This window comes from Tetrao urogallus (assembly GCF_951394365.1).
Source record: "Tetrao urogallus genome assembly, chromosome: 1".
Lineage (NCBI taxonomy): Eukaryota > Metazoa > Chordata > Aves > Galliformes > Phasianidae > Tetrao > Tetrao urogallus.
In genome coordinates, this window is record NC_136813.1 from 117,267,661 (window position 1) to 117,295,430 (window position 27,770).

The following is a 27,770-nucleotide window of genomic DNA, read 5'->3' on the forward strand; positions in this document are numbered from 1 at the left end:
CTCCTCCGTCAGGGGACATGCGGCCGGCACCTGGGGGAGAGAGCCCAGCACAGGTGAAATGGCGGACGGAGGGGGGGGATACAAGGCCAGCTGCCCCCGCCTGCCTCCTCACCTGCTTCTCCTCCTCTTCCGACAGCGCCTTCTCTTCCTCGTCATCATCCCCCCCCTCATGGCCGACGAACTCCTCCTCCGCGCTCAGCCCCCCGCCCTCCATCTCACCCCGCTCCCGACAGCAGCCAGGCCTCACTGCGCCCCGTGCCCGCCAGGCCGCGCCGCTGCCATGGGAACGGGGGCGGGCCCCGGCGCCGCTCCCACACAGCCGCGCTGACGGGCAGTTCCGGCCTCCCCGGTTCCCGTATGTTCCAGGCCGCGTTGCGGTTCGCGCCGAGTCGGTATCGGAACCGCTGTAGGACTGAGTGCGGAGTTGTGCCGGCAGCCGTCTCGGGTCTCCGACGGCCGAGGCCCGGCCCGAGAGACGTGGGGTGAGACCGCTGGCACAGCGCGGTGTGCGGAGCTGCGTGTTGGCCGTCCGAGCTGATGTGCGTGTGTGATGCGTGCCTGTGCTGGGAGTGCCGGCTCTTCCTGGCCCCCGGCCTGGGCACAGGGCTGCACGGGCTCGGTGAGGCTATCTCGGCTCATTGCCCTCAGCAGCGACACGGTTAAGGTCCAGCCCCTGCAGTTCTCATTGAGGGTGAGGAGCTGGCAGTGATCCTGCTCCGTGCAGCTATGGTCCCTCCTGCCAGAAAGCAGACAAAAAGAAGAGAGCCACAACGTTCCTGCTGATGCAGAGATTATTGCCCGCTTCGTTCCTCACTAAATGAGTGGTTCTGCGCTTCTGTGTTCTCCTGAATACAGCAAGCGTGATGCACATCTCCCATCTGTTTTTCCTGTGTAGGTCACTCTCCCTGTCCCTTGCAGAGCTGCTCTCCAGGCAGCGCTGGACAGCAGAGCTGGCAGTAGTGCTACAGCCTGGGCCCGTCCAGTCCAAGGCACAGTTCCACCTCTGCAAGTCACTGCTGCTCTGACAGTGCTGCGTAGGACCAAACTAAGGCCATGCCCCAGAAGCCCTTCAAACACTTTGCTTGCAGAAGCCACGGATCTTAGGATCTTTTTCCTCTCCATTTTAATTTTTGAAACATCTTTTCTGCACACCTCTCTCCAGTCACCTGGCCACTACATGCTCTATCTCCACCAGCACCCCCTCCTTTCCTCCTCAGGCCAACTTTCCTACTTGATGGGATTCTCACCGGCCAGACAACCTCACCAACTAATTTAGGATTATTACTACCTCACAACAGCAGTTTTACCAGCTTGCTTCACACCAGCCTGCAGCTATTGCTCACACTTGTGCTGGCTCACCTAGCCAGCAGCCACCACCAGGGTGACAGTGGCAGGAACATCCACTTATTAGTGGGACAGCCAGGTGCTCCTGCAGCTACTGAAATGTACTGCACTACATTAATCATCACAGAACCAAAGAGGAACTGCAACGGTAAATAAAGGTTCTCTGGGCTATGTTCTAGGTGAGAACTATAGTGAGAAGACACACACTGCACTTGTGCAACGCTTGTTGGAGCAACAAGGAAATGGAGGGGTATAAGAAGAAAAAAAAAAAAAAAAAGTAACGATCAAAAATACATTCACCCCTCCCTAAAACTTCACAAAGACAGAACACCCAAACATACTGCCCTCTCTGCAGCTAGCTCTCCCCAAAGTACTCCAGCTCATCTGTTTACACCTTGCCCTTAACTGCTTCTGAATAAGAAACAGGACACACTTTTTTCCTTTTCATTTATTGTTCAATACAGGACATTGGTGAGGTAAGGTGTCTCACAAGGGTCTAAGCTGCCAGGCTCCTTGCAGATGGAGCTGAAGGATGCAGAAGATGGTGGTTCCTTTTTCCTCCCCTCAGTACTAGTGGCCCTCCCTCCCTGCAGGGCTGCAAAGAGAGAGAGGCAATGGCCAAGTTGACTGTGGGCTCTAACAGCTCAACAGATAACCAAGGATTTTGCCAGTTCAGAAAGGAGACACTGCTGAGATGGGCTCACACTAATGGGACTCCAACGAGGTGATGGGAGTTAGCAGCACAGCTAGAACAATGATTGTGGTGGTGGGGGAAAGCCTCAGAAGAAGCCTCTGTACCGAGACACGTGCAACAAAAGGTCCCTTCTTGCTTCAGTTTCTTGCTCTTAACCGTAAGGGACTGCTCCTCACAGGCTGCTTTAATGTTTTGCATTGATAATATCCACAAACTCTGGCTTGAGAGAAGCCCCACCAACAAGGAAGCCATCTACATCATGCTGAGAGGCCAGTTCCTTACAGTTGGCACCAGTGACTGAACCTAAAGAGGGAACAGGATTAAGAGTTCAGATGTGGCAAACCCAAAATGGCAATAACACAGAGATAAACCTGCAAGGTACTAGCCACCTCTTATTCTGTAAATTGTGAGACCATCTCCCATTCACCTAAAAAAGCTAGTAAGTGGTTCTTCATGCTCTGCTCGTCTTATGTTTCCTCATCAGCAGAGCAGAGCAGAGCATGCTGTACAACAGCAGCAAGCAAAAAAAAAAAAAAAAAAAATTAAGTTCAGCCTCAAAGAAACTACAGACTCATTTACCTCCATAGATAATCCTAGTTGACTGAGCAACAGCATCAGACACATGGCTTTTGAGCCAGCCCCTCAGCTTCTCATGAACTTCCTGAGCCTGCAATGAAACAGAAATAGGAACTGGTCCGAACCATCCTGCCTACAACTCCCTTCCAAAGAAGGAACTGCCTTGCTCCATCTTCAGGGAGACCTCTCGAGCAAGGTCAGACAGCCATTTTATCAGCCACCTTTCCCTTGCTAATACCTGTTGGGGAGTAGCAGTTTTGCCAGTTCCAATAGCCCAAACTGGCTCATAGGCAAGAACCACCTTATGCCAGTCCTTCACGTTATCTGAGGGAAGAGAAGAAAGTAAACATGATTACAATACCTCATGTTGGGAAGGGTAGATCTGGAAAGTTTCCTGGAACATGCAGACCTTTTAATAACATGACCACTGTTCATTAACATTTGTAGCAATATCTTTGAAAGCCTTTAAGGAAGGCCAGGAACAGACATTTATGGCCAAAATGGCCATTTCCCAGCTGTCCAAAGAAAAAAGTCAATTTTCTTCCCTTACCAGCAATAGCTTTGGTCTGTTCAAAGACCACCTTCTCCGTGATGCCAGCTTCTCTCTCATCCAGCTTCTCCCCAATGCAGGCAATGACACCAAGGCCCTCAGCAAGAGCATGAGCCACCTTCTGCCCAATCAACTGGGGATGGAAGAGAAATAAGGTAAGTGGCAGTCAGACCTCCTCCTGTACCTACCTTTCCCATGAACTGCTCACTCCTCCAGCCTTCACAGAATTATGTGTTTGGTACCACCTCTCCACTCCAGAGTCTCTCACCTCATCAGACTCTCCAAAAACATGTCTCCGCTCTGAGTGGCCCAGGATAACCCACGCAGCTCCAATATCTTTGATCATTGCTGGACTGATGAGAAAGCAAATGAAGGTATTGACTCACATCTCCACAGAAAATTCACTTTGCAAAGCAATGCTGGCTTAAATCTTCACTTTGGACTCACCTGATCTCTCCTGTGAAAGCACCCTTTGGTACCTTGTAACAGTTTTGTGCTGCAACTCCAATCTTTGCATCAAGCTTCTGGCGGGCAAAATCAAGGTAGATTGAAGGGGCTCCACAAACCACCTCTGTAAGGCAGAAGGGTCACCCATCAGAAGGCCAAAGGATAGAAACCACATGCAACCTTTGGCCCTGTGGCCCAGCCCTGAGAGGCTACCCTTCCCCCTCCCCCACTTGGTGGAGGCTCAGCCTGCCCTCGCTGACATTTGGGGGACCCACAGAGTAGGAACATCCTCCCTACTATCTGATGACTCGACAGCAGAGGGGAAACTCATTCCAGGGGTCAGAAAGGGGGGAGTCGGGCAGAGAGCCAGGCTTCCAGCCAGTTCACACCGGGTCCCTTGGAAACATCCCAGCCGAGAAACCAGGCAGGAATCTTGTCCGGCCTCAAGGCTGAACCGGGGAGAAAAGGGCAGCGTCGGGTTACACGTGGATTTCAGCCGGGCATCAGCTAGGCACGCCGCTGGAACCCGCTCCACAGCGCGGTGATCTCAGCCCAAATATCGCGCCCCCGAACCCTGGCGCGGGGTAGGGCGGCAGGCCGTGGCCGCAGGGACGAGGCCTCGGGGACAGGAGCTCCGCGCGAGGGACAGCCCGGAGAGCCCCACCGCCCGCCGCAGGCTCTCCTCTCCGGGCCGGGCCCGCAGATCCCCGCCGCCCCGGTGGACGGAGACCGCCCGCATCCGGCGGTGGGGGGGGATGCGGTGCCCTTCAGCGGCCGGGATCCGGTGTCGCGGTATTTTTAGCCCCGCCACGGGGTTAAGTTTCGGCCCCGCCGCCCCCTGACATTTCCCGTGCCCCGGCCGGGCCCCGCCGCGCGGGACGTGAGCTACGTGCGGCCGCGGCCGCGCCCTCCCTCACCGGTGTCGGCCGAGAGCTTGGCGCCATTCAGCGTGTGGATGAGCTCGCCCAAGCTCTTCTTGTCGCCGTTCATCTTCCAGTTGCCACCCACGAAGAACTTCCTGGGAGCCATGGCGGAGGCGACGGGTGAGAACCAGCAGCGACACAGACGAAGGTCGGCGACAGCACGCAGCCTGCGGCGGCCGGTTTTATAAGCCGGCAGGGCGCGAGGCCCCGCCCCCTGGTAGCCCCGCCCCCCGGTAGCTCCCCCACCCCCCCGGGGCCTCGGCAGCCGGGCGGCCTGCGCTCGGAGATGCCTGCGGCGGCTCCTCCGAAGCTGCGATGAGCGCGGGGCCCGCACGGAAGCTCCGCGCCCCTCCCGCAAGAGACCCACGCCATCTCCTTTCTCCATAGGGAAGCTCGTACCGCGGCAGTGCCCGAATTTCGGCTCGCGGGGCCCCGGCTACACAGAACACGTCAACCGGGACTTATTTCGACTTTTATTTTGTCCCTCGTGTATTTTGGCATGTGAAGGGCACGCAGGGAGGGGGCACCGCTCACGGCCCGCGCTGCTTCCCGTGCTGCCCCCTCGCTGGGAGGACAGGCAGAAAGCGCCGCCCGAGCCACACACACGCACGTGCCCTGTCCCTGCGGGAAGCAAGGAGCTGCCGTCCCCCCAGCAGCAAAGCCAAGGGCTGCGCAGCGGGGTGCGGGTAGTGAAGGTACGTCCCACAGAAACACGTATGTCCACCCTCCGACTCCCCTTCGCTCCCGTCCCCGGGGGCTCCAGCCCCAGCCCGTCGTGGAACTCAGCTCCCCGTGCGTCCCACAGCGAGGGCAGGAAGGGCAGAGCGGGTAAGAGGAGCAGGGGAGGCGGACCCTGCTCTGACTGCCCCCACCCCTCCCCTTCCTTGCCTACGGCCCACTTTCCCCCCCTCCACACACAGCAAGAGGATGTTCTAGCTGGGAATCCGCTGATAGAAGTAGATGTAGCCCAGATCCTTGGGGGGCTTCTCAGAAGCACAGACCTTCTGGTCATTGTAGATCACCCACCTGCAACACACAAAAGGGGGAAGCTCAGGAATGCTATCGTATGGCAAAGATGCTACGTGAGCCTTTTTGCCAGCTTGCTTCTCTCTGTCCACCATCACCTCTGAAGAAACAGGGCAGAACAGTGGCTTAAAGCTGTACTTCAGAGACCCCTTTTGTCAAAATCCTCTTACCTGCCATCTTTCTTGATGTGACAAACATAGTGACCGCACATAGTCGAAGTGCCCATGTGGCTGATGAAGGCGAACAGCTGATATTCTTGTGAGGAAAAGAGAAGAGGTATCAGATAAAGTGGAAAGGCACCACAGACCTGTGCGAGGCCTTCTAGAGAATTCCTGATGTGAGATCTGACGGAAGCTCTCCTAGGTACTAACTTAAAAATGGGTCCCAGTCAAGTGTGACTGACTTGAGGCCAAAGGTACAAGGAAACATGAGATGACGACTTCCACTGAGCCTTTTCTCTTCCAAGCTCATTTGGCTCAGGTAAGCTGAATGGGTAGTGGCAGGAATTCCACCTCCCTATAGAGTCCAGGGCAAAACTGCATTGGCGTTAGAGCTCTGCAAATGGATTGGAACTCAGTTTCTCAATGAGACCAAAGATCAGAATATGGGGGAAAGAACTACAATCCTTCCTGCCTTTCATTTAACAGCACCTTCTTGGCCTCACTCTTATCAGCTTCCAACTAATTCCCATGCTGAAGGGTTCAGGCCCTACACTGCCACCCTTCTCCTTTTCCTCCCCACTCCTACCCATTCAGCTCTGTGGGAGCTGCTGCCACTAAAACCTATGGATTTACTGCATTGATTAGATTGGATGAGCTTGCACCCCAAAGCCTGTATTCATTTTGCTTGGAACTCACTTCCAGGCCCATTGCGCACTTTAGGACCAACAGGAACAGATTCAGAGATGGACTCTGCTGCTGAGCGCCCCTCTGAGATATCCATGGCAGCTTCTGCATCAAGGTCATCAATGTGACTAAAGATCCAATCCACTGCACGCTCCAGGCTGTTGTTCTGGAAGGCAAAGGAAAAGACTTGCAAATGCCTATTCCTGAGAAAATTGTTTTGCTTTGATGTCACCTGTGCTCCTCACCGTTGCTCTAAGTGCTTTCATAGCCTGGTCCCGGGAGAAGCCCATGGAGACAATGGTGGCCACACTGTCTTCCGATGGAGGGTCTGGACAGGCAATAGTCGACCCTGGTCCACTGGATCCAGGGAGAACTAACGGGTTAGCAAAATCTGCAGCAGAAAACAAAACACAGCCCCCAGAAGGGATACAGTCTGAGGTTTTTCCCTGTTGCAGTGGGACAAGAAGTGAGACAGTGACCCAGATGCAGTAAGTTTCTCCATGGCCATGTGGTCTCATACCTGGATCATCCATGTGTGACATGACCCAGTTCATGGCAGCTTCAACCCCACTGTTCCCTGTGTAATACACTGCTTTGCGGCAAGCATCCATGGGAAAGCCCATCTCCACTAGCTGGATAATCACTGACTCATCCAACATGGGGGCTGTGAGAAAACAGAGATTAGAGCCACCCGCTCCCACCCAAGCCATGCCTGCACCATTTTGTGCAGTCTCATACAGCTTCCCAAGCCATTTCTTCACTCCCTGCTCTCCTCATCACACTTTATTCAAAAATGTGGTTTCACACACATGCACTCCAGGGAACACAAGGATTCGTTCACCTCATTAACTCAGCAGCACTGGCCATTTCCTAGCATTCAAACCCTGCCCTGTGCTGTGGTTTGTCTACGTAAAATACTTCTCTGCCAGTCAAATCTTGTGTAAATCTCAGATCTGCCCCTTCTACATGCACAAGACATGCCACCTTCTCATCTCCCACAGTAAGGGAATTAACAAACTCCCCTGCATAACACCCTTACATGCAAGGGAGGCAGCTGATATTCACAGACAGAGGGACAGGAAAAGTCTGAAACCACTAGGATAGGAGACAAGACAAGGAGAGCAAGGAAATGAATCAGGCATCAGGAAGAGAGGAGGAGAATCACTAACATGTTGGAGAGGAGAAGTGAGGGGAGCAGAAGGAGTCGTCGTCCTCGTTGCCATAGAACCCCAGGCTACCTTTGGGCTCATCTGGTGTCACCAGTGGGGGTGCAATGTCTGGCATTTCTTCTTCTCCATCCTGCAGCCCCATTCCCTGCAGTGCAGAGATATCCAGCTCCTCTGGCATTTCAATGGAGACATCTACAAGACAGGGTGTTTGCTCAGTCTGACACACAGGCAGAAACAGAAGACTCCATTGGGAGTTCTAGAAGGGCAAGTCACTGGGGACACAACATGCTAGCCTGCAGATCCTTTTGGGGTTGTTACTTTCCTCTATGGAGCAAGGATCACAATACCCATTTATGACACCTTGTACCTATATGCTTGGACTTCTTGTCCTTCTTACCAAGCTTTTTGGGCACCCAATCCAGACCAAAAGTGAATTTCTTGATCTGAATCACCAGATAATCTGGGAAAGAGGCGAACCGCGTTGTTCTGAAAGACATTAACGTAACAGCCAGTTTATACTTTGTTAGCAGTGACTGAGGGCATCTAGTTGATTCAAGAAATCAACTAACAAACAGTAAGGTGGAGGCATGTCCTAAGGCAGGGACAAATCTGTACAACTCTCCTAGGCTGAGCTTAAAGTTTGTTAAACACCAAACAATTTCTAAAGCAGGTTCTCTGACCAGATTAGGTGGAATAAAGCATTTACAAAATCTTGGGGGATAAGGAAACACAGTACATTCTTTATCTCCCAATCATGCATTTTACAAGCTGACTCAGATTTTAGGAGTTAATTAAACTATTATTCTTATGGAACACAAGAAATAAAATCTTTTATTAGACCAACAGATAAAGCCGCAGAAAGTGATAAGCTTTCAAGTGCAAAAGCACTTCTTCAGCTATGAAGCAGAAGAGGCAAGTCTTAAGCTGACAGGGACTTGATTTGATTGAACATTATTTAGTCACAGTTTGAGGGAAAGGGTGTTTGGCATCTCCAAAACAGAGGGGAACCTTTGTGAAGGGAGAAGCAACATTAAGAGAGACAGATATTACCAGAATAATCTTAACATGCGGTAGAATTAATTTAAGCAGTATATATTCAATGCTAATTCTAACAAAGCTTTTGAACACAACTCACTATTTAAAAGCAAAACATTATTTTTCAAACCGTATGTTTTACTGTTCATTTTTAGTAGCTATTGCTTAATAATAGTACATTTGTTAGGAAAAAAAAGGTCCCATTCTATGGATTTACTGGGTTCTTTGACAACTACTCTTTCACTGCAGGACAGCCAGTAGCATCACAGAAGGAAGGTGCTTAAGCTTGTGTTCTTCTCACTACACCTTTGCACCATTGTGACATGTGCTGCTGGCAGTGTGACAAATTACAGCTGTTCTTTAAAGCTCTGCTATTAGCACTTAAGTTAGCATACTTTAACCCAGGTGTTTGTTATGCTCAGCATTTTACTCAAACCTTAGCAGCTAAAAAGCTTCCCTTAAAGACATTCTGGAGACCACGCAGAACTGGTGTTGCCATACTCGTCAGTACTAATTTTACAGCTAAACTGCATTTAGAATAAAAGCTGCCAATTTTCTGGGATGTCACTGTATTTTCATAGCCTCTCAGCAACTGAAATCTGATGGCAAGGACGTCACACTAGCACTGTTGTTCTGCCCACCGTAATCCTTCAGGGGATTACACTCCAGCACTGATGGACTGGTTCCCTTCTGCTTCCATGTTCTACGGACAAAGATCTGGAGGACTGAAGAGCTGTGGGAATGCTCTTCAGTAATGCATCGCCTTCTCCGGGCGATGAAAACAAGTCCCCCTGAGATGCGGCTGCAGCCCACTCACCATAGCCTGGCAAGTTAGAAACCCCCACACACTCACTTGAGAGCCACAGACTTGGCCTGCAAGGCTGTGCTCCAGAAATCATCCACCTGCTCTGGAGCTCCATAGGCCTCTAGGCAGGAGCTGAAAGGCACCTTGGCTCGCACCAGGTCAGGCAGTGGCTGCTTCTCTTCCTCTGCCTGCCGCTTCTTCTCCTCATATTCCAGTAGTTCATCTGAGAGAATAAAGGAGAATAAAGTACAGGAGTCAAGGACAACCTCTAGGTACAAATAAAGCAATTGTGTAACCTACACCCAGAGGCTGAATGGGCCTACAGATACATGGATACGCATTCTCAAGAACGGAGCACAAAGCTGGCAACTGCAAGCACTATTCTGCTTCTGCAGTTCTGCTTTGCTGCTAAACCACAGCCCAGCTTGAAGTGTAGGAGGGAAAGGCTCTAGAGGGACATCACTGTCACACCACTAAAGAAATGAGCCCAATCCTAGAAGACCAGGTGAAGAATTTGGCTTCAGAAGTGGCAGAGAAATAGCTTGAGGAAGTCTCTTTCCCATTTAAGGAGTTCCGTAAGAAAAGCATGATACCTGACATAATGTATGCTGCTATCCTGGCTAGGACATATCACTAACCTTTGTTGAGCGCAGCATCCATGGGTACTGGCAGCTGCATGATGTAGTCCACACGCTGGGTGTATTTCACCTTTTCTGTGGCCAGACACTTCAGCTTCTCCTCCACCAGAAAACGGAAGACCTCATTAGGGTTCTCCGAGCTGCGGCAGTTCCTCTGAAAGAGGGAGAGATTACAAGGATGGATATGGCATCAGAATGGCAGAAATAACGATCTACAGCAGCAGCAGCAGTCCCACACAAGACATGGTGAAAGAGTATTCATTTCTACACCCCGTCCACAGGAAAAGCAAAGAGGAACCTACAGACATCTTCTGTGATCGTGGGAACGCATGCCATTCTAACTCCTAAACTGAATTTTACATCTCCATCTGCGCCCTTGCTAGGAGGAATCTCTTGGGAATCAGCCCCGAAAACATGGCAAACATGTCTCTTTCTCTGTTCCCACAGGTGCCAGCTGCCCCTTTTTCCTTTTATTCTCTCCCTCTTTCTGCTCCATTTGCCAGCTTCTCACATGTACATCTCATGCCATGTTACAGCAAGAAAAAAAGCCAGGCTTTTCCAAACTCAGAGAAATAAAACTCAGCCATTACCTCCACCATGTTGATGAAATGCAGAAAGAATTCCTGGGCATCCTGCTGCCGGTTAGTGGAAAATTCTGGGTGTCCCTTCCCAATGAGGGACTTAAACATGCGTGGAGCAATGCCATTTTGTACACCCTGCAAATAACAAGGTGGAAGAAGGAGGTGTTCATAATGTACCAAACATGTTCCCTCGTATGCAACACTCTACTCTTAGCCATGCTCTTTGTATGATGGGGCCATGGTACAAACCCCAGGACATATCTTCAGAAATGGTTCTCCCTCCTCCTCCCCCATTTAACACACACCATGTGGGAACCATATCCAGATCTCACCTTCTGATCAGGCTGCTGTTCTCCTTCTGCAGAAGCTGGCTTTGAATATTCCCCAGATAGCAGACCATGACCCAGTTTGGCTCTGTAATGACAAAGTCTGTCAGTGTCAAACTCCACACACTCTGGGAGCCACAGAAACCTGTCCAACTTCAACAGTGACATGGCTGGAATTCTCACAGAGATTGGCTTTCTCAACTGCATCAGCTAAGATCACCTTATCTTGGTCTGATCCCTCTGGGCCCATGAGACATCATCCACAGGAAAGTTACTTGGACTTCTGGTCAACATTTTCAACCACTGCTTGTACAGTGGGGAGAGCAAAAAGGAACAGCTTCCCTTTCCTCACAGAAGGGTCGCCAGTGCTGGGCAACACAGCAGCTGCTCAGCAGCCAAGCTATACTGCAGCCTGACGTGGCTAAAGTAGCAGTGTATCTAACTGACAGCACAAGAGACAACAGGACACAGTGAAATTGCCTGATCACAGTTTCCCAAGGGGAAGGTTAAGAATAACTCCATGAGGCACTTAATGGACAATAGCAAAGCTCAAGTGATTTCTTCCCACACCCAGATCCTCCTGTTCTTCCACTTCACTCCAATTCTTTCCCATCACTGTTGCCATTTGTCTGGAACCAAACACTACCAATACTAGCCCAGGCTGTCTCAGTTTCCTCCTAACTGAACACCTAACCCCAGGCTTTAGAATTTGGAATCTTTGCTTACCTCTGGATTCTCTTCCACAAATGCTACCTTCCTTTCCTTTATCCCAAGCCTCCATATACTGCTTTGCTGTTTTAATGCAGATGCAAAAGCAAAGCAATGTATTTAAATGAAGCGCCCTCTGAAAACCCGTGCTCCTTCTTCCATACCTGTTGCAGGAAGTCTCTTTAAGCATATATAAACTACCCACTGAGAGTGATGTTTCTTTCTAAATCTATGTATCTCTTTGCTCTTAGCCATCTTCTTCCTCTGCAGAAAGCAAACCTTTCTGCAAAGAAGCTGTTACGCAGACAGAATACGCCTACCAGAAATCCCCTCGTGGTAACATATGGTACTGCATCCCTCACATCATAGGTTTGAGAGTCCCCAGGAGCACTGAGATAAACCCTGCTTTCTCCATCTAGGACATTCAGCATATCTTTCTTGGCTTAGATCCCTATTGATCACAGAAGACCAGTGTGTCTGGTGATGAACACGGAAACAGAGAGGCAAGGCTTGAGGGAGAAACCTGTAGCAATGCAGAAGGGATACACCCAGGCAGCTTCAGCCTTCCTTCTCTCACCAAAAGTCTACGTACACTTGTGTGCTGAAGTCCTGTGTGGGATCCGAAGGTGCGTTTTGGAATATCTTCTCCAGCTTGTCCACATACCTGCAGAACAAACCAGAGCAATCTAAGAGACATATGGATTCATCTAGCAAAGACAGTTCTGAGCCTGATTCCTGCAACAGAAGCTCCCAGCTCTTTGTACTGGTGCCAGGAGATCCCAGGTCAATGGAAAAGAGTGATTAGGCTCACTTACTTTCTCTGGAAGTCTGGGATACTGAACAGCACCTGCATCACAGAATTGAGGTAGCAACTGTTGCCCAGGTTACGGATACCAGTGTACCCGGGCCCATAGAGGGGCTTGAGCTGCACACCAGACTCCTGGATGAGCTCCCACTCCCCAATACGTTGATTCATATCTATTTCCAGTTCTGTCATTGTCTTGTCTGTCTGTGGAGGGAAAGAACAGGAGAAAACCTTCAAAGACAACTTAAGAGAACAACTGAGGTGTGAAAAGGGCAATGCAGTAGAGAAACAAAATGTGAAAAGAAGATATGAGAATTCTTTTCAAATATTTAAGTACTTGGGACAGAAGGAGGAATGCTATGAAATATGAGAGAAATCCAAGGCATTTTCTTAAAAGGAGCATGAAAATTACAAATTAACAATAAATCTAGGGAGCACAGCTAGAGGTGTGGGCACCTTCCTGCCAAAAGTACTGACACAGAGCCACAGTGAAATGAAACTACTGGACAAGAAAGAAAGGCAAAAAAGGCAATGGGAGAGGCGGACATGGCAACTTTCTGTTTGATAAATAAAACACTGTTTCTTCATCAGGAATGGCTCTGTGCAGCCACAGAAAGTTGGGATCCAGCTAAGAAAACTTAGTTTCTTCTCTCCCCCTCTAGGTCTGCACAGCAATAGCCCCTCACCTTTTGCATCTTGAGCATGTCAATCCCAAAGTGAGCGAGGTGCTCTGCCAAGTTGGGATCCAAGACCATGTCATCCTCATCGTATGAGTAGACATCTATGCAGAAACACAGGGGAAAATAATCATGGCCCGTGATCTAAAATTCACTCTGGATGAAGATATCTGGGTGCTCAGAACTGGGAGTTTTGACAAACTGAGCACTTGGACTTTCCTCTCTTTTCTCTCTTCAGGAGAGTAGTACAACACATAGAATACTGAGATTGTATACCTGGATTGAGGAAAGGGTTACTGTGCTATACCCTCAGGTTTTAGACACAAAAAATCCTTGATAGATGTCTCACTACTTAAAATAAGAGAGAAAGCTGGATAACTGTTCTAAAAGCTTTCAGATTACAAGTGAGAGAAGATTTAATCAGATGGTTCTTTGTCTGCCACAAGAGGCAGGTCAGGGTGGGAGATGGGAAAGCTCATGATAGATTGATACTGCATGTTCCAGGTCATATCGTGGGCAGGATCAGCCTTGAAATCCTCCCTCCTTTACCTTGTCAGAGACCAAAGTCATCCTGAGCAGTGCCTACCATCTATAACCCTTGCTAGATCCCCCTTTCTCACCAGCCCCATCAGGAGTAATTGTTCCCAGTTTCACAGCCAGTGGGTAGCCAGTTTCCCGGTAGTGCTCCACTGCATGATTGTTGCCTCCACTGCCATCAAAATAGCGCCGGCCGCAGAGGATGGCTCCATCGGTCATGTTCAGCCACAGGTTCTCCCTCATGTCACACTTGCTGCACTTCCAGCCACTGTTGACAAGGAATAGAGGAAAAGTGCTGTTAGGGTAAAAACCTTTGGGTTCTATCTCCTAAGCCCTCTCCATTGCTACCCACTGATCACAGTATGAGCAAAAGTTTCTGTGATCTCATTTATCTTGTAATTCAGAATGCTGAGCATCCTGAAATACCTTAGTTTGCCCCCGGTCTTGTATTTACACAAGGCACACTCACACACAGGGCAGGGCCCCAGAGAGGAAATCTCATCTTCTGGGACAGGAGAGGAAGATGATCAGGGCGCATCTGGGACACAGAACGATACAGCAAATGTCAGTACTGTGCTCACCATGGTGGGATGCGGACATCATTCTGAAGTTGGTGCAGGGAAAAAGCGTGTTTAGAAACACGTCGAACCTCCCCATCCCAAGCCTGCACCTCCTGCTTCCGGGAAGCTGAGTCTGCCGTAAGGATGGCTTCAACCGCACTGGCAATCTAGTCAGAAGAGCAAGAAAAACAATGCGGAATGCAAGAGAAGAAACTTCCACTGCTACAGCACTCTACATTTACTTTCAGAACTGCAAGTCATTCACAGAAAGACAGTATTTGGTCATAAACTAGGCTCCATACTATAAAAGCACTGTTTAAGTAATTTATATGACTGTAGAATAATCCCGCAGCTCTCTCATAGCAATGCTTCATTGCCTCCCTGCTAGTAAAAAACATCACCCTCCACCCAAACATACCCTGTCTTTGACCATGTCAGGTAGTCCCTCCAGCCCATCACGGGGAATATCCAAATGTTCCGGGAGAATCACTATTTTTACATCTTCATCATATTCAAACTTTTCCTCTGTGATGTCAAATCCACCTTCTACACCTACAGAAAGAAAAAACATTGTGGCAAGAGATAAGAACTAAATAGTTTCCAACACTTCTTCACCTGTAGCTTACACGAAATAAAGAATCATGACTAAGGCAAAATTCTAAACCAGTGTTCCACAATCTTTCTTCATGTCTACCTCCCAACATTCCTGCTGCAGGTACGGACCTCACAGGAGGAAATATAAGCCTAGTGACAACAGGTGTGCTTTTGTCAGCTACTTTTACAATTGCTCTTAAAGAAACTCGAGACCCTGACTACAACTGGAAAAAACAGACGTGTTCTACAGAGTGACCACAACAGGGCCATGACAAAAGACTGCTGTTTATCCGTCACAGTGCACCTCGGATCACACATGGAGATGTGTAGGAAGAGATAGTGTTCCAATCCAGCATGAAGGACTAGTCTGTCTGCATCCTCAAGGAGCCTGGCTCTGCTTCTTGCCACTTCCAAAAAAGAAAAATCAATGTCCTGAACTCAAATACAGAGAACTAGCAGTTCTTCTGGGAGCACAACACCCAGAATTACACACAAAAAGCCTTAGGAAAGGCACAGTACTGGTATTTTCTCTTGCCCATCTAGCCATGCTTTCAAGAGGCTGCAACAGAAATGGAGGTTCAATACACAACAGATTACTTGCAAGTCGTCAAGAGTCATAGAATAGAATCATAAAATGGCCTGGGTTGAAAAGGACCTTACAGATTATCTAGTTTCAACCCCCTTGTCACAGGCAGAGTCACTGAGAAGCTACATGTGCAGTGGAGGGAAGGCTCTGGTTCTCTAATGTTCTCACAAAAAACCTCTTGGCTTTTCCTGTTCTGCAAGAGCTCACACTTTACATTCCAGAAGGAAACAGGGCTGAAAGCATGTTGCTTATTGACAACCTTAAACCTCCATGGTTTTTTTTTACTGCATTTCCTTTATTTGAAAATTGCATGCTGTGGATGCAATAAATCTCTGCAACAAACCGTTGAAGGGAATATGAGTTTTTGCTGGAAGTCTTTAATGCCCCTGCCTCAGGAATTCTGGAGGTGACAATTCTGAGAATCATTACTGCATTTGATAAAACATCACTGACAAGAACATCTGGTTCCTACAATATCTCCTGCACTTCTCACCACAGATACCTACAGTGTTTAGACTATGCAAGATCTGCCACGTAAGAATGCAAATGCTGCAAGCCCAAGTCGTTTTAAAAATTTCTGAGAAGTCGTAAGCATCATGCAACAACCTGCTCAAATAATTCTCTCCTGCACCTCTTCAGCACATCCCAGAGAGATCTGTCATCACTTCATGGAGCAAAACAGTACACAATCTCAGGATATCATACAGCTCCTGAACTCTAAGCAAAGAAAAACAGACTGCTCAAAGTCCCCTGAGGCATTACACGAACCTCCTGAGGCTCCAGATGAGGAAAAGGGTCCTCAGCTGGCAGACTGTTTCCCACCCCTTTTCTACCCCATATATATGCACAAACTTGCCCCAGGAGGCCTGCTGCCTTCATGGCTCTATCTCAGCATCACAACCTCCACAAGAGTCTTTCTATCAACAGAGTGGCATGGAGGGCAAGCGCTACTACTGGCAGTTTTTTCATGGAGTGGGAGGCTGAGGTACAGAGAGACCATATGCAGCTATATTTTGTTCCTAAATCTTTCCTATACTTTCAAAACCCTCCTCTATGTCTGCATTAATCCACCACTACACTTGAGCTACAACAGAGCCGAAATCTGTCCCCAAAACAGAAAAAAAACCCTCTTCAAGTCTGAGATCATTGCCTCAACTACAAAGCTATTACTTTTTTTTATTTTCTTCTGCTTCATTCATCCACTATGATGTTATAACTGGCAACTATTCTCTGATCCAGTGAAAACTTGTCTCAAGATCTTTGCAGAACTGAGGATGCAGAAATAACTCACAAAGCAGATTGGGACGAATATCTCCCAAAGCAGCAATAGCAGCAGTGAGGTTTCTTCTCACAAGGCTTCTGCTATGCAATGGCACAGCTAGGGAAAAAGTGACTAAGAAGCAAGACCTGCTTAGTACAAGTTCTGGATTTCCCTGTAGTGGTCAACCTCCAGCAACCCACAAAAATGTTACTGATAAAAATGTTCCCATCCTCTGCTCCATAATGCCTAAGAAACTGCTAGCTGATAGTGCTCCAAATATGCAGCATCTTCTCTGATTCCTATGACAGCTTTTCAGTTGGTGCAAAAAAAAGTGACAGAACATCAGCACTGTTCTCCTGAAAAAGGACTTGCTCTTAATGTGTAGGTTGCTCCAAAAGTAATACCTTCTATTTATTTCCATGGAAACTACAACAAGTACAAAGACCACAATAACATTACTTGATAGAGCAAATTCTCAGCTATAAAACACTACTTTTCAACACTCACCATTAGCTATGTATTTTTTGCCAGCAATGAACAAATGCCTACCTGCTGCGATCCTAAAAACCTGTACCAGTGGAGGTAACATACTGTTGTTGTTGTCACTGCTGAAATGCACCACCTACCTCCTCACAGTATTCACATCCACAGCGTGGCTCCCATAAAAGTTTAGCAAGTGTCACTGAATATCAATTCAGCGCGCCATTTTTTCACAGGGAGAAATTCAGTGACATATTTTCGTTTCTTTGCACCTCCATGTCAGATACCATTTTGTTAGACTGCCCCTCGGCTGCCATCTGTCACATAGCAACAAAATGTAATGGGATATTGGTGGAAAGGTTCAACATCTACTGCCATGCCACCAACATCCACTTCTGATTTTGTGGGCCAAAATAATAAAATAAGAGGCATTACTTTTGGAGCAGTTCCAGCATTTTAAGTTTTTGTGTATTTCCTCCAGTATCAGCTTCATATTTCAAGAAACTGTCTAACCCAAAGTGTTCCTACAGCACTTATCGGCAATTCCTTCCTGTTCTATACAAATACCACTAGTTAAATTTCTCAGAAGAAATATTTCTGCTGGAAACTTTATTTTTATTTTTTCAGACTTACTCCAACCCCTCACTAGATACATCTGTATTAAATAACAGACCCGTATGGGACCAAGCTCTATCGGGCATAATGAGTTCAGAGAGGAGACAAAGACTACCTACCTACAGAAAACATGCTACAAGTTTGAATGCAGAGCAAAACTACCATCACAACATCTGCTCTGCAGTAACTGCCTACCTATGACATACTAGAAGACATTACATTTGAATTCAGTTGGGGGCACTACCATAGCTAGCTTAGAAGAGGAAGGGGAACGGAAATGTGCCATGAAGCCAAGCAGCTTCAAAAGACTGATCCAAAGTGACAAGAAATATATGGTACACAAGCACCTCCTTACCAATAGCCAAGCGAGTTGGTTTCTTCCTTGGGGGGTCCCCAGCACTGGAATTAGCATCTTCTTCCTTCTATTTCATTGAGAAGAAATAGGGTTAGAGAGTTAGAGGGACAGACATGCTGTGGCAAGCATTAAGGATTGGAGTTAAGCTACTGCAAAGACGGCAAGAGGGCTGGCAGTAACTACTTGGGCCAACAGCTAGGTACAACAGCTCAACATCAGCAGAGCTGAAGGTCTAGCGAATCCCAACTCACCAAGAAAAACATCATTGATAACTCAGAAGGAAAAACTCTATACCTGATTTAACACCGAGACATCTCCCACCTCCCAGTTTCAGAACAAGTATGACTTCTATTATTTTTCAGTACTGCCACCTTGTTTTTATTTATTTTATTTATACCGGTTTACGTGTTCTTTTGAGGTGCAGATAGACCCGCTGGCCTGTTTTCTGGTAATGCTTTTCCACATACTGCTTCCCAAAGCCCAGGAACGTGTTCATGCAGATATATAAGCCGCCATCAGACTCCTGGAAGGAAGGGGAGAGAAAAACTGAAGGGAGACAGCAAAGAATGCCATTCCAACAGTTAGGACAGAAGGTACCTCTTGGAATGCTATCAACTACTGATTAAATAACGGCAATAGTTCATCGCTATATATCAGTTATTTAGTAACTGATCTGAGCTAAGCTGGCAAGCCCTGCTCTGGCTGTCCCAGGATAGGTGCTCCTATAGGGTGATATACAGGTAAACCCAGATGACTCCTCACACACAGCAGGATGATACCCAACCTGTGATGTCTGAGCAAGATCCCCAGGAGGGTGAGGAGGATGCCCCACCAGAGGCCTGCAGCATGCATCGTTCACACAGTCAGAACGTGGCATAACCACTCCCAGTGCAGCTGTGCCACCCTGCCTGCAGGCACAGCTCCCGTGGCCATGGGGAGCTCTGCCAGGCCACAGCACAGGGAAGGCCAGCACACCACTGCTTGTTTTCACTGTTGCACGCAAAAGCTTGTGAGGAACTCTGTACTGGCTACAGGTGAGCCCTGCTCACCCCAGAAGCACGAAGACACCTCAGCAAAGATACCGGCCTTAAGCCGAAGCGGGCAGGGATCCAAATGCAGAGAGTGGGCAGACAGGGCAAGAGCACAGGGACTGGCACTGCGCGGGGCTCAGCAGGGAAGCCGGGCCAGGGGGTGGGGTTTTGTTTCCCAAAGAGCCTCCACCTTCGGAGGGCAGCGCCTTTCTCCCGAGGGCTCCGGCACATCCCCTGCGGAGGAGACCGAGGGGCAGTCGCCCGTCCCTAGGCCCACCCAGGCCGGCTCGGGAAAGAGGCGCGGGGACGCCGACACCGGTGTGGAGAGGGCCGCGGAGACGCCCACTGCCATCTTAGTGACACAGCACCGGCTCGCCCCCGCCCGCGGGGCCGCGTGACGCCGCCAGGCCAACGGGCAGCGCCCCCCGCCCGACTACAGCCCCCGGCATACTCCGCGGCGGGCGAGGGGCCGACGAGCTGCCCACGCCCGCTCCGGCCGGGTACTACAGCCCCCAGCGCTCCGCGGCCGGGAGGGGTGCGCCGCGAGGCACGTCGGGGGCTGTAGTCTCGGACGGCCCTGCGCCGCGCCGGGCCGCACACGGCCCCGGCAGCCGGGGAACCACAAATCCCATGGCGCCCCGCGCGGGCGGCACCCCCGGCGCCCGGGTGGGCTGAGAACGGGTGGGAGCGGGGAGCAGCCCGGCCGGCCGCGGAGGTCGGCCTCGGGGCGAGCTTACCGGTGTGTCGAAGGAGAAGGCGCACTCGTCCTTGTGGACCCGGTCGCCGGCCTTAGGCACCCGGATGGACGGCAACACCGAGAGCAGCGCTTCGCTCAGCTCCGCCATGACAGCGGCTCACTGCAGCTCCGCCCGCGGCCCCACCCTGACCAATCGCAGTCCCGCGTGCTCGTAAGGTCTCTGGCCAATCCCGTGCCGCGCGGGCACGCCCGTAACGTGGCCTGGAGACGGTTGCCCCGCCCACCTGCCGCTCGAGCCGGCCGTCTCGGCCAATCGCAGCCGCCCTTCAGCCGTCACGGGCGGCCCTGCCGAGTTCCTCAGCCAATGGCGTCGCGGCGTGGGGCGGAGTCTCACGCAGATCGACAGAAAGCAGGAGGCGGGGCGGGGGCGGGCACGGGGCGGGATCGGAGGCGGGGCCCTATTCCGGGCGGGGACCAATGGGGCGGCGCCACCGCGGCCGAGCGGGAGATTTGAATCGCGGCAGCGCCGCCGGCTGGGCACCGCGCGGCTCCACGCCCGCCGCTATGGGCGCCTCGGGTAGTGCTCCTACCACTCCCGTGCCCGGTCCCCTCCGCAACCGCCACCTGGCTCACGTTAGCGATCCGCGCTCCCCGAGTGCCGGCATCCTGCGCACCCCCATTGAGGTACAGCGTTTCCCCCTTTCCTCCCTCCTCACGGCTCTCCGCGGCCCCTCAGCGCCCGCTGTCCTCCCGCAGGTGGTGAGCTCCCCCGCCGGCAGCCCCCAGCCCGGGCCTGCCCAGGCAGGCGCTCAGGACGCCGACCCACGCTCGCCGACGCCCGGCATATCCCGCACGCCTATGAAGGACACGCAGAGCGGTGAGTGCCGGGCCGTCTCCCCGGGGCCTATTCCCGGTGTGGGCTGAGCGCTGTCTCTTCCCCCGCAGACAGCGTGGAGTGCCTGGTCAGGCAGCTCGGAGAGGCCTTCGCCGTCGACACCGCGCCCCCGGAGCCTCCGCCACCCGCAGCAGCGCGCGCGAGTGAAGAGCCAGCCCTGCGGGGCGCCGCGGAGCTGCGGCCCGACAGGGGCCCCGAGCCCGGCTGCGAGGCGACCCTGCGGCCGCACCGCTGTGCCGGGCCCGGCCTGGCCTCTGGTGAGCCCCTTGGGGGTGGCTGAAGGGCTGTGTGGGGCGGGGTGTGTGCTGGAGCAAGCGGTCTCCAACGGTTCTTCTAGCTGGCAGGCTGGGGACTACTTCTCTAAATGAGTTCTCTCAAGGATTGAAGAGTTACACCCCAGAGGAGGGTGCACAGAGGACAGAGCCGGGCTCTTATCAGCGTTGCCCACTGTCAGGACTAGAAGCAATGGGCACGAACCAGAGAGTTCATGAGAGAGAACAGTAGGGTTCTCTCTGAACACCAGGCAGTGCTTCTGTGCTGTGCTGGTGATGGTGCCCTGGCATGGGTTGCCCACAGGCTCTGGGCTCTCCCTGGAGATCTCTAATACCCACCCAATTGTGGTTCTTGGCACTCAGCCCTCGGTGTCCCTGCTGGAGCAGAGCATGGTCAGATAGATCCAGAGGTCCCTGCCAGCCTCTGCCTTTGTCTCGTTCTGATCCTCTTACCTTCTGGATAACATGTATGAGATCATGCCAGGAAGCACGTAAAATCCAGGACCATTTAGCCTTGTTGTGACACATTGACTTGTTTCCTTTGCTTCTCAGTGAACAAGCATGCAAGACGCAAGGCCAGCAACAAGATCTTGGCAACCTCTGGTGGGATTGTCCGTTCTCCCTTCAGTATCCTACAAGACGATAATTCCCCCAGTGCTCCTGTCCAACGTCAGGTAAATCTCAGTGCTTCATACTGTGGGAGGGGAAGGGGCTGAAATAACAAATCTCTCCATTTTTTGTATAGCCACAGGCTGGAACTATGGTCTCCCAAACCTGTAGAGCCTGGTGATATCCTGAGAATGCTTATATGGGATGATCTTATGCCTAGATCCCTCTCAAATCTTGTTCCATATCTGTATTCCCAACTCTACCACAATATTACTCCCTTCCAGTGCATCCTCTCTTTATTTTCTATGAAAATCCTGTACTCTTACATTAGAGTGCCAGATATTCCATCAAAGGTGGATGGCCTGAAAATGGCTTACGTATTTTACTGAGAGTTGAATAACTCAGTTTGTATTTTACAATCATTTTTTTCCTTCTGTAGGTTAAGAAGCACATACTGGGGGAGAACCCTGGAGAGAAGGATGTGGCAGTGGATCTGAGCAGGAACCTCAAAGCTGGGAACTGTGCTTGGAGTGATTTAAACAAAGAAAACCAACAGTGTCCTTTTGTGGAGAACTAGAGATTTCTTTTCCAAAAATCTTCCTGTAATTCTCTTTTCAGAGAGTCCTCTAGGACTGGGAAATCCTGAAATCAACTAAGACTCCAGACTCATGATTTATCTTCACCTTTTTCTGTTGGGAAGATAATACTCTTAACCTTATGTATATTCATATATGTACAGGCTTTGGTTCTCTGTAGGCTGTGCTGACTGTATAGTTCTTATAGTAAATAAATTAATCTTAAAACTTAGCTGGTGTTTGATACTCTGTATCTGAGGTGGCAGTAGGAGCATTCTGCTTGTCCAGTATGTGTGTCTTCTTTTATTCTAAGTTTAAGGGACTAATATGTCAGCTTTCCATTAGCTCTGATGCTCAGCTATCTCCTGAGCTGAGAGATTTAAACTGTTACAGATCTCCAAGGCTTGCAGGGATATAATTTCAGTGCCCCATTCTAACTCAGAGCAGTGAACTTCTGGACAAATGGGGCTATTCTCAACAAAACAACAGAGGAACACGTTCCTTGTGGACTTAAAAGAATACATTCTTTAGAGAGAGAATCAAGAGAGTGTTCACAGGAGAAGAGTGGCTCTGGAAATAACAGTCTGTGGTGCTTATGTCAGCTTTCTTTATTTGCCTGGACTATGGAGACCTAGAACAGACATGAAAGCGGTGGCTGATGGCTACTGGTTAGACAGGGTCACTGCACAATATAGGAATGAGGCAAAAAGAGAAGAAACAGCAAGAAGCAAACAAGAATAAATAAAACATTCTCTGATAGTCTGGAAGGTCTGAGGGCTATTTTTTTCCCCCCATTTATCCATAGATAAGTCTTAAGGTTTTTCCCAATAGAAAGTGAGCCCAAGTTACACTACCTGCTTGGTAAGGGTTGCATGTTATAAATCTCAAGCCTAGTACATCTCTGAGGCTGCCTGCAGAAGTATGACAGCCCCACAGAAGCTAGGTATAGTTAAATCAAAGGTCTAGGACAGAGGTGTTGAATGAGGGGTCCTCCAAGGGCTGGATACCAAATGTGGGTGGTGGTGTTTGGAGGAAGATGCAGTGTTTGAGCTGTACTGGAAAGTCCAGAGATATAACTGATGTGTTTTGTAGGTCTTCAAGCCTGCAAGAATTTAGGCTTACTTAGAGTTAGAGAGAACAGCCAGTGTGTGTGCTCCCCCTCCTTCCCCTTTCACTCTAGGAGACCCCTGTAAGCAACCTGTGTGTAGAGAGAAGTGAGAGTGACAAGTGGGTGTTTCTGTTGTGCTTGGCTGATGACGCGGTTGCTGTGGGCCATGCTTCCGCTGTTCTTTCTCTCTCCTCTGCTGTCCTTAGTTCCAAATCTTGAGGAAGCTGTCCCAGGAGCCAGTGGCAACAGCCATGCCATCTGCAGTAACACCCAAGCAGCTCACCCTGTTGTCGTGGCCAGAAAGGATTCCTGATGGGAGAAGATGATGAGAAATCAGTAGAAGAAATAGGGCTGAGAGAAGGCAAAAGGCTTAACTGAGCTGAGTGCTTTCCCCACAGTCTGTGTACCCCGTCTCTTATGCATCATTCTGTTCCCGCAAAACGTGATTAGCAATCTGTACCTGGCTAATCAGAGGAAGTGTGCAGAAGAACATTTGTGCATGGTGTACAACTAGGGTATCTGGCCAAGGAGCAATGTTCTTAAGAAGGTCCAGCTAAAAGCATCCTCAATGCAAGAGATCGTTGCCAACTGTTTTCACCACAGAGCCATTGTAAGGCTAAGAAAGGAAGGTGTCCTTGACGAAACTAAAAGAGCAATGCTTTTGGAGATCAAATGTGGGCTGTGATAAGTTTTGGGGGACTAGGAGCCACGTCTGGAAGAAAGATAGTAACTAGGCGTATCCTTTGCATCAGAACATCCAAAGCTACTGGATAGAAGCCCAGGTCCATGCTCAGCTTGGTGCCTGGCCACCGTGCAGCGCTGTAAGAATGTATGAAATAATACTGATGTTTGAGAGCAGTTTAGCTAAGAGGAATATTGACACTTTTCCCCTCTGAAAAACTTGTTTAAAGCCTTGACCTGATTAACATTAAAGCCAACATTTCGCAAGATAGTTTATTTATTATTTAAGCATAAGAAAGCACTGCTGAGTTTTGGTTGGTATAGGATGTGTCCCTTTCAGAAAAATTAGGGATACATTGCTTTTCCTTTCTTTGGTAGGGATAGAAGACCTCTGCAGAGAATGAAAGAGCCACTCACCCACACGTTCTGCTTTCAGGGAGTCCCAGATGTTGCAATTGAAGTCATCATATCCAGCAAGCAAGAGGCGCCCGCTGCGGGAGAAGGCGACTGATGTGATTCCGCAGATGATGCTTTCGTGAGAGTACACTATGAGCTCCTGGTCTGCCCGGAGGTCAAAGAGGCGGCAGGTGGCATCATCTGAGCCAGTGCAGATGGCTTCGCCATTAGGGAAGAACTGTGAAGGGCACATCGGATTTTAATGAGGCTGTTTTTATGGATTTTCACCTCTCTGCTAACCATCAGGAAGCCACCTTCTCATAAGTGCTTCTTGGGTGTGTCCTACCCCAGCCCCCAGAGCAAAAATCAAGCTACACAGGTGTGGCAGAAGAATAACCACGTGTCAGGTGAGAGAAGCTGTACATTGCAGGAAGCCAGCAGACCCATTTAATTAGCAGAAAGAGATGACATTGTATACTGTTCTGTCACCTCTAGGGCTCTGGTTTGAATCCTTGCCTCTATGGTGGATACTTTCCCAGATCTCTCTGCTGCCTTACATAAAGAGTTCCTCTTCAGATAATCTTGTGATCCCAAGTTACCACCCCTACAAGCTGAAGACGAGACCTTCAGCTTAATTAGATATTCCAGCTACCTCACTTGTGTCTTCTGTCAAGGCTCCTAGACCATGCTGAAGCTGAGGTTCCCAACAGCTGGTACAAGCAAAGCAGCATAAACACGTGTTATCGTGCTGAGCTCCACAGATGACAGTGTACTGGCTGGGTCCAAGCCAGGTTTGAAGAATGGCAGGTGCTTTGGTGCCCCAGTGCCTGGGAAGAACCAGCCCCCAACCTGAACTCAAGCCCTCTTTGCTTCAGGCTGAATCCCAAGACCCTTGTTCCTGATGTGACTGACAGCCTCTCTCAACCTTGACCTGAGACTATTTCATTGCTGGCCCATCCTCTTTTTTCTTTTTTCCCCCTCTACCACACAGATGGCATACGTACGCAGATGGCATTGATGTCAGACTCATGCCCTGAGAATGTCTGGCGGCAGGTACCCTCCCGCACGTCCCACAGTTTGGCAGTGGCATCACAGGCTCCAGAGATGAACAGTTTGAAGTCTGGGGAAACTGCCAAGCTCATACAGTCTCCAGTGTGACCCAGGAAAACGGTCTTCTGCTGCCCTGTCTCAATGTCCCAGAGTGCACTGTGGAAGAGAGAACTTGTCAGAGCCAGACAAGGCCATACAGTGCTGTTAGCTGGCTTAAAGAGTTGTTCTGCTTGCAAGGAAAAGGAGGGAAGTCATGGGCCTGGCTACCACATGAGATGAGTGGAAGTATAGACCTGTTTCACCGATAGACCTGTATTTTATAGACCCAACCTGCACAGGGAAAAACAGCAGCTGCAGAGCAATGAGTCTGGCTTCTTGAGTTGCTCTTTATGGCCTTCAGGTAAAACATCCTTACATAAAGTGGAAAGAAAGATGCTGCAGAAAGAGCACCATGTGTTCAGCCAGAAGAGCCAAAGGGGTTGCAGAGAGTCTGCACCTGAGATCACACACCACCATGAGGCAGAGTTCTCCCAAAATACAGTATATGATGGGACCAGTGTGAGTTTTCAGTGCCTGTGGCTGCTCGTGTCAATAAGATAACACTTACCACGTGGTATCTCCAGAGCTAGTCACAATACTGTTGTCATCAAGAAACCGGCAGCAGGAGAGGTAACCTGGGGAGCAGGAACCAATGAATATGAGACAGAGCAGGGCTAGAAGAGTGAGATTTGGAAGCAGAGGCACCCAGGCCGCTGAAAGGCAGAACACCCACCCGTATGAGCTGAGAGTTCCCTGCTCACTTTGACATTGCCTTCACGCGTCTTGAGGTTGTAGATGGAGCACATGTTGTCAAGGCCCCCGCAGGCCACAAAATTACCTGAGGGTGCATAGGCACAGGTCATGACCCAGGAGGAACGCAAAGGGATGGCGTGAACCTGGGAGGACAAGAAACCATGTCTGGCCTCTGGCAGCAGAGGAGATGGGAGAGCAGGGCGAGGGCATCTGAAGGGTTCCAATCCCACATCCCATCCCAGTTTTCTGCAGCCACATGACTCTTACCTTGTTAGTTGTGTATGTGTCCCACACAATCAGTTTCCCATCTTGTGAGGCACTGACCAGTAGTCTGCAAGAAAGGAACAAGATTGTGTTAGTAGGTCTTTCTTTGCCAGAGCCTTCTTGCTCTCTATATCTACGTGCTGCCAAGCACCCAGCAGATCAGCAGCATCTTTCTCACTTGGAGTCTGTTGACCAGTGCATGGCGTAGATCTTGGCCAAGTGACCACGCAGAGTCCTTCGGGTCCGCATCTGAATGCGGCCGACAACCTCCATTCCAGACACAATCTGAGGAAAGAGCAGGGGGAGGGAAAGAATTAATCTGGGACCAACAGGAGCTGTACTGCCTCCCTATCCCTGCTTCCTAATTGCTTCCAACCTGGAGAGTCCCCTTGGAAGTGATGCTAGCTGACCTCATGCATGTTAACCTGCCCAATCAGTCCTGGCCCTTACCTGAGCAAGTGTTGTGTCTGCACAAGCTTTCCGGGCATCCTGGAGGAGAGACAAGAGTGGATGAGACAGAAAAAAAGGTGTGTGACGGAGGCAACAGCAAGTAAAATTCAGAGGCCTTCCCTACAGTCTCATTTAAAATGGATAGGAGTTTTGCTTAGTTTGTATTGTACCCAGCACAGGGAGTTCCTGCTCTGTGATAAGGGCTGCTCAGCACCAGTCAAACAAGCAGTAGAGAGGTGAGTCTAAGGCTGCCCAGTTCCCCATGCAACACCTTTTCCATGAATCCTCCAGCCTGACAGAACACCAGCTGCCCCCACAGACAGAGGTCTGGAGATGAATTAGTCTTTGCTCTTCTGCAGTCATGATGTCAGTGTCCATTCCATTCTCCCCCTTGTTGTCTACTTTTCCTTCCAATCCCTCCCTCCATACTAGGAAGATCTCCATTAGTACATAGAGGGCTGTGCGGTGTTGCAGAAGGCTCCAAGGATGTACTTGGAGAAAGCTCAGCTCCAAGTTGGAGACTTAGACACAAGGGATAGACACTCTGCCAGCAGTTTCATGACTATTGCCAGCGTTACCGCAATCTGCTTCTTCAGCTGCTCAGCCTCCTGCTTCATCTGTTCCATTTCTCCCATCTTTCTGAGCTAGAGGTGGCTTTTCCACGTGGGCAACCTTGAATCTGGGAAGACAAATTAAGGGAGAGAGATGTGAGGTAGAAAGGCCAACAATAAGACTGCTCAGTTATGGAAATGCAGGTGTCTCTGATAGAGGCTGATTTTTGGTTGAACGACTGAAATGTCTCACTGTACCCAG

General features: G+C 49.9%; 4 protein-coding genes across 10 annotated transcripts; 1 reads left to right on the forward strand and 3 right to left on the reverse strand.

The window, feature by feature from the left end:
* Window positions 1–1,780: 1,780 nt before the first annotated feature.
* TPI1 (triosephosphate isomerase 1) lies at window positions 1,781–4,640 on the reverse strand (the record flags this gene model as incomplete). The annotated part of the gene is made up of 7 exons (XM_079549602.1): window positions 1,781–2,341; window positions 2,618–2,705; window positions 2,853–2,938; window positions 3,165–3,297; window positions 3,433–3,517; window positions 3,612–3,735; window positions 4,529–4,640. 7 exons carry the CDS (start codon window positions 4,638–4,640, stop codon window positions 2,223–2,225), a joined length of 747 nt encoding a protein of 248 aa, XP_079405728.1. The 3' UTR covers window positions 1,781–2,222.
* An 826-nt stretch (window positions 4,641–5,466) lies between these two features.
* USP5 (ubiquitin specific peptidase 5) lies at window positions 5,467–20,013 on the reverse strand (the record flags this gene model as incomplete). Of its 5 annotated transcripts, none has more annotated exons than XM_079545413.1 (20): window positions 5,467–5,560; window positions 5,731–5,815; window positions 6,418–6,571; window positions 6,651–6,796; window positions 6,926–7,069; window positions 7,644–7,766; window positions 7,972–8,060; window positions 9,463–9,637; window positions 10,053–10,206; window positions 10,643–10,768; window positions 10,966–11,047; window positions 12,260–12,331; window positions 12,483–12,676; window positions 13,159–13,253; window positions 13,770–13,954; window positions 14,268–14,413; window positions 14,665–14,798; window positions 18,138–18,204; window positions 18,535–18,660; window positions 19,906–20,013. In XM_079545413.1, 20 exons carry the CDS (start codon window positions 20,011–20,013, stop codon window positions 5,467–5,469), a joined length of 2,499 nt encoding a protein of 832 aa, XP_079401539.1. The 5 variants fall into 5 exon arrangements, with proteins under 5 accessions (XP_079401539.1, XP_079401538.1, XP_079401542.1 ...); XM_079545412.1 differs by having other exon boundaries at window positions 7,575–7,766; XM_079545416.1 differs by lacking the exon at window positions 18,535–18,660.
* Window positions 20,014–20,429: 416 nt separating this feature from the next.
* CDCA3 (cell division cycle associated 3) lies at window positions 20,430–22,218 on the forward strand (the record flags this gene model as incomplete). 2 transcript variants are annotated; one of them, XM_079537379.1, is made up of 5 exons in its annotated part: window positions 20,430–20,549; window positions 20,622–20,742; window positions 20,811–21,017; window positions 21,585–21,706; window positions 22,081–22,218. In XM_079537379.1, the coding sequence occupies 5 exons, from the start codon at window positions 20,430–20,432 to the stop codon at window positions 22,216–22,218; spliced, it is 708 nt and encodes a 235-aa protein (XP_079393505.1). The 2 variants fall into 2 exon arrangements, with proteins under 2 accessions (XP_079393505.1, XP_079393506.1); XM_079537380.1 differs by lacking the exon at window positions 20,811–21,017.
* Window positions 22,219–23,526: 1,308 nt separating this feature from the next.
* On the reverse strand, window positions 23,527–27,592 carry GNB3 (G protein subunit beta 3; the record flags this gene model as incomplete). 2 transcript variants are annotated; one of them, XM_079549775.1, is made up of 9 exons in its annotated part: window positions 23,527–23,633; window positions 24,423–24,639; window positions 25,406–25,607; window positions 26,062–26,125; window positions 26,224–26,386; window positions 26,511–26,574; window positions 26,686–26,792; window positions 26,958–26,996; window positions 27,536–27,592. In XM_079549775.1, the coding sequence occupies 9 exons, from the start codon at window positions 27,590–27,592 to the stop codon at window positions 23,527–23,529; spliced, it is 1,020 nt and encodes a 339-aa protein (XP_079405901.1). The 2 variants fall into 2 exon arrangements, with proteins under 2 accessions (XP_079405901.1, XP_079405900.1); XM_079549774.1 differs by having other exon boundaries at window positions 26,059–26,125.
* Between the last annotated feature and the right edge of the window lie 178 nt (window positions 27,593–27,770).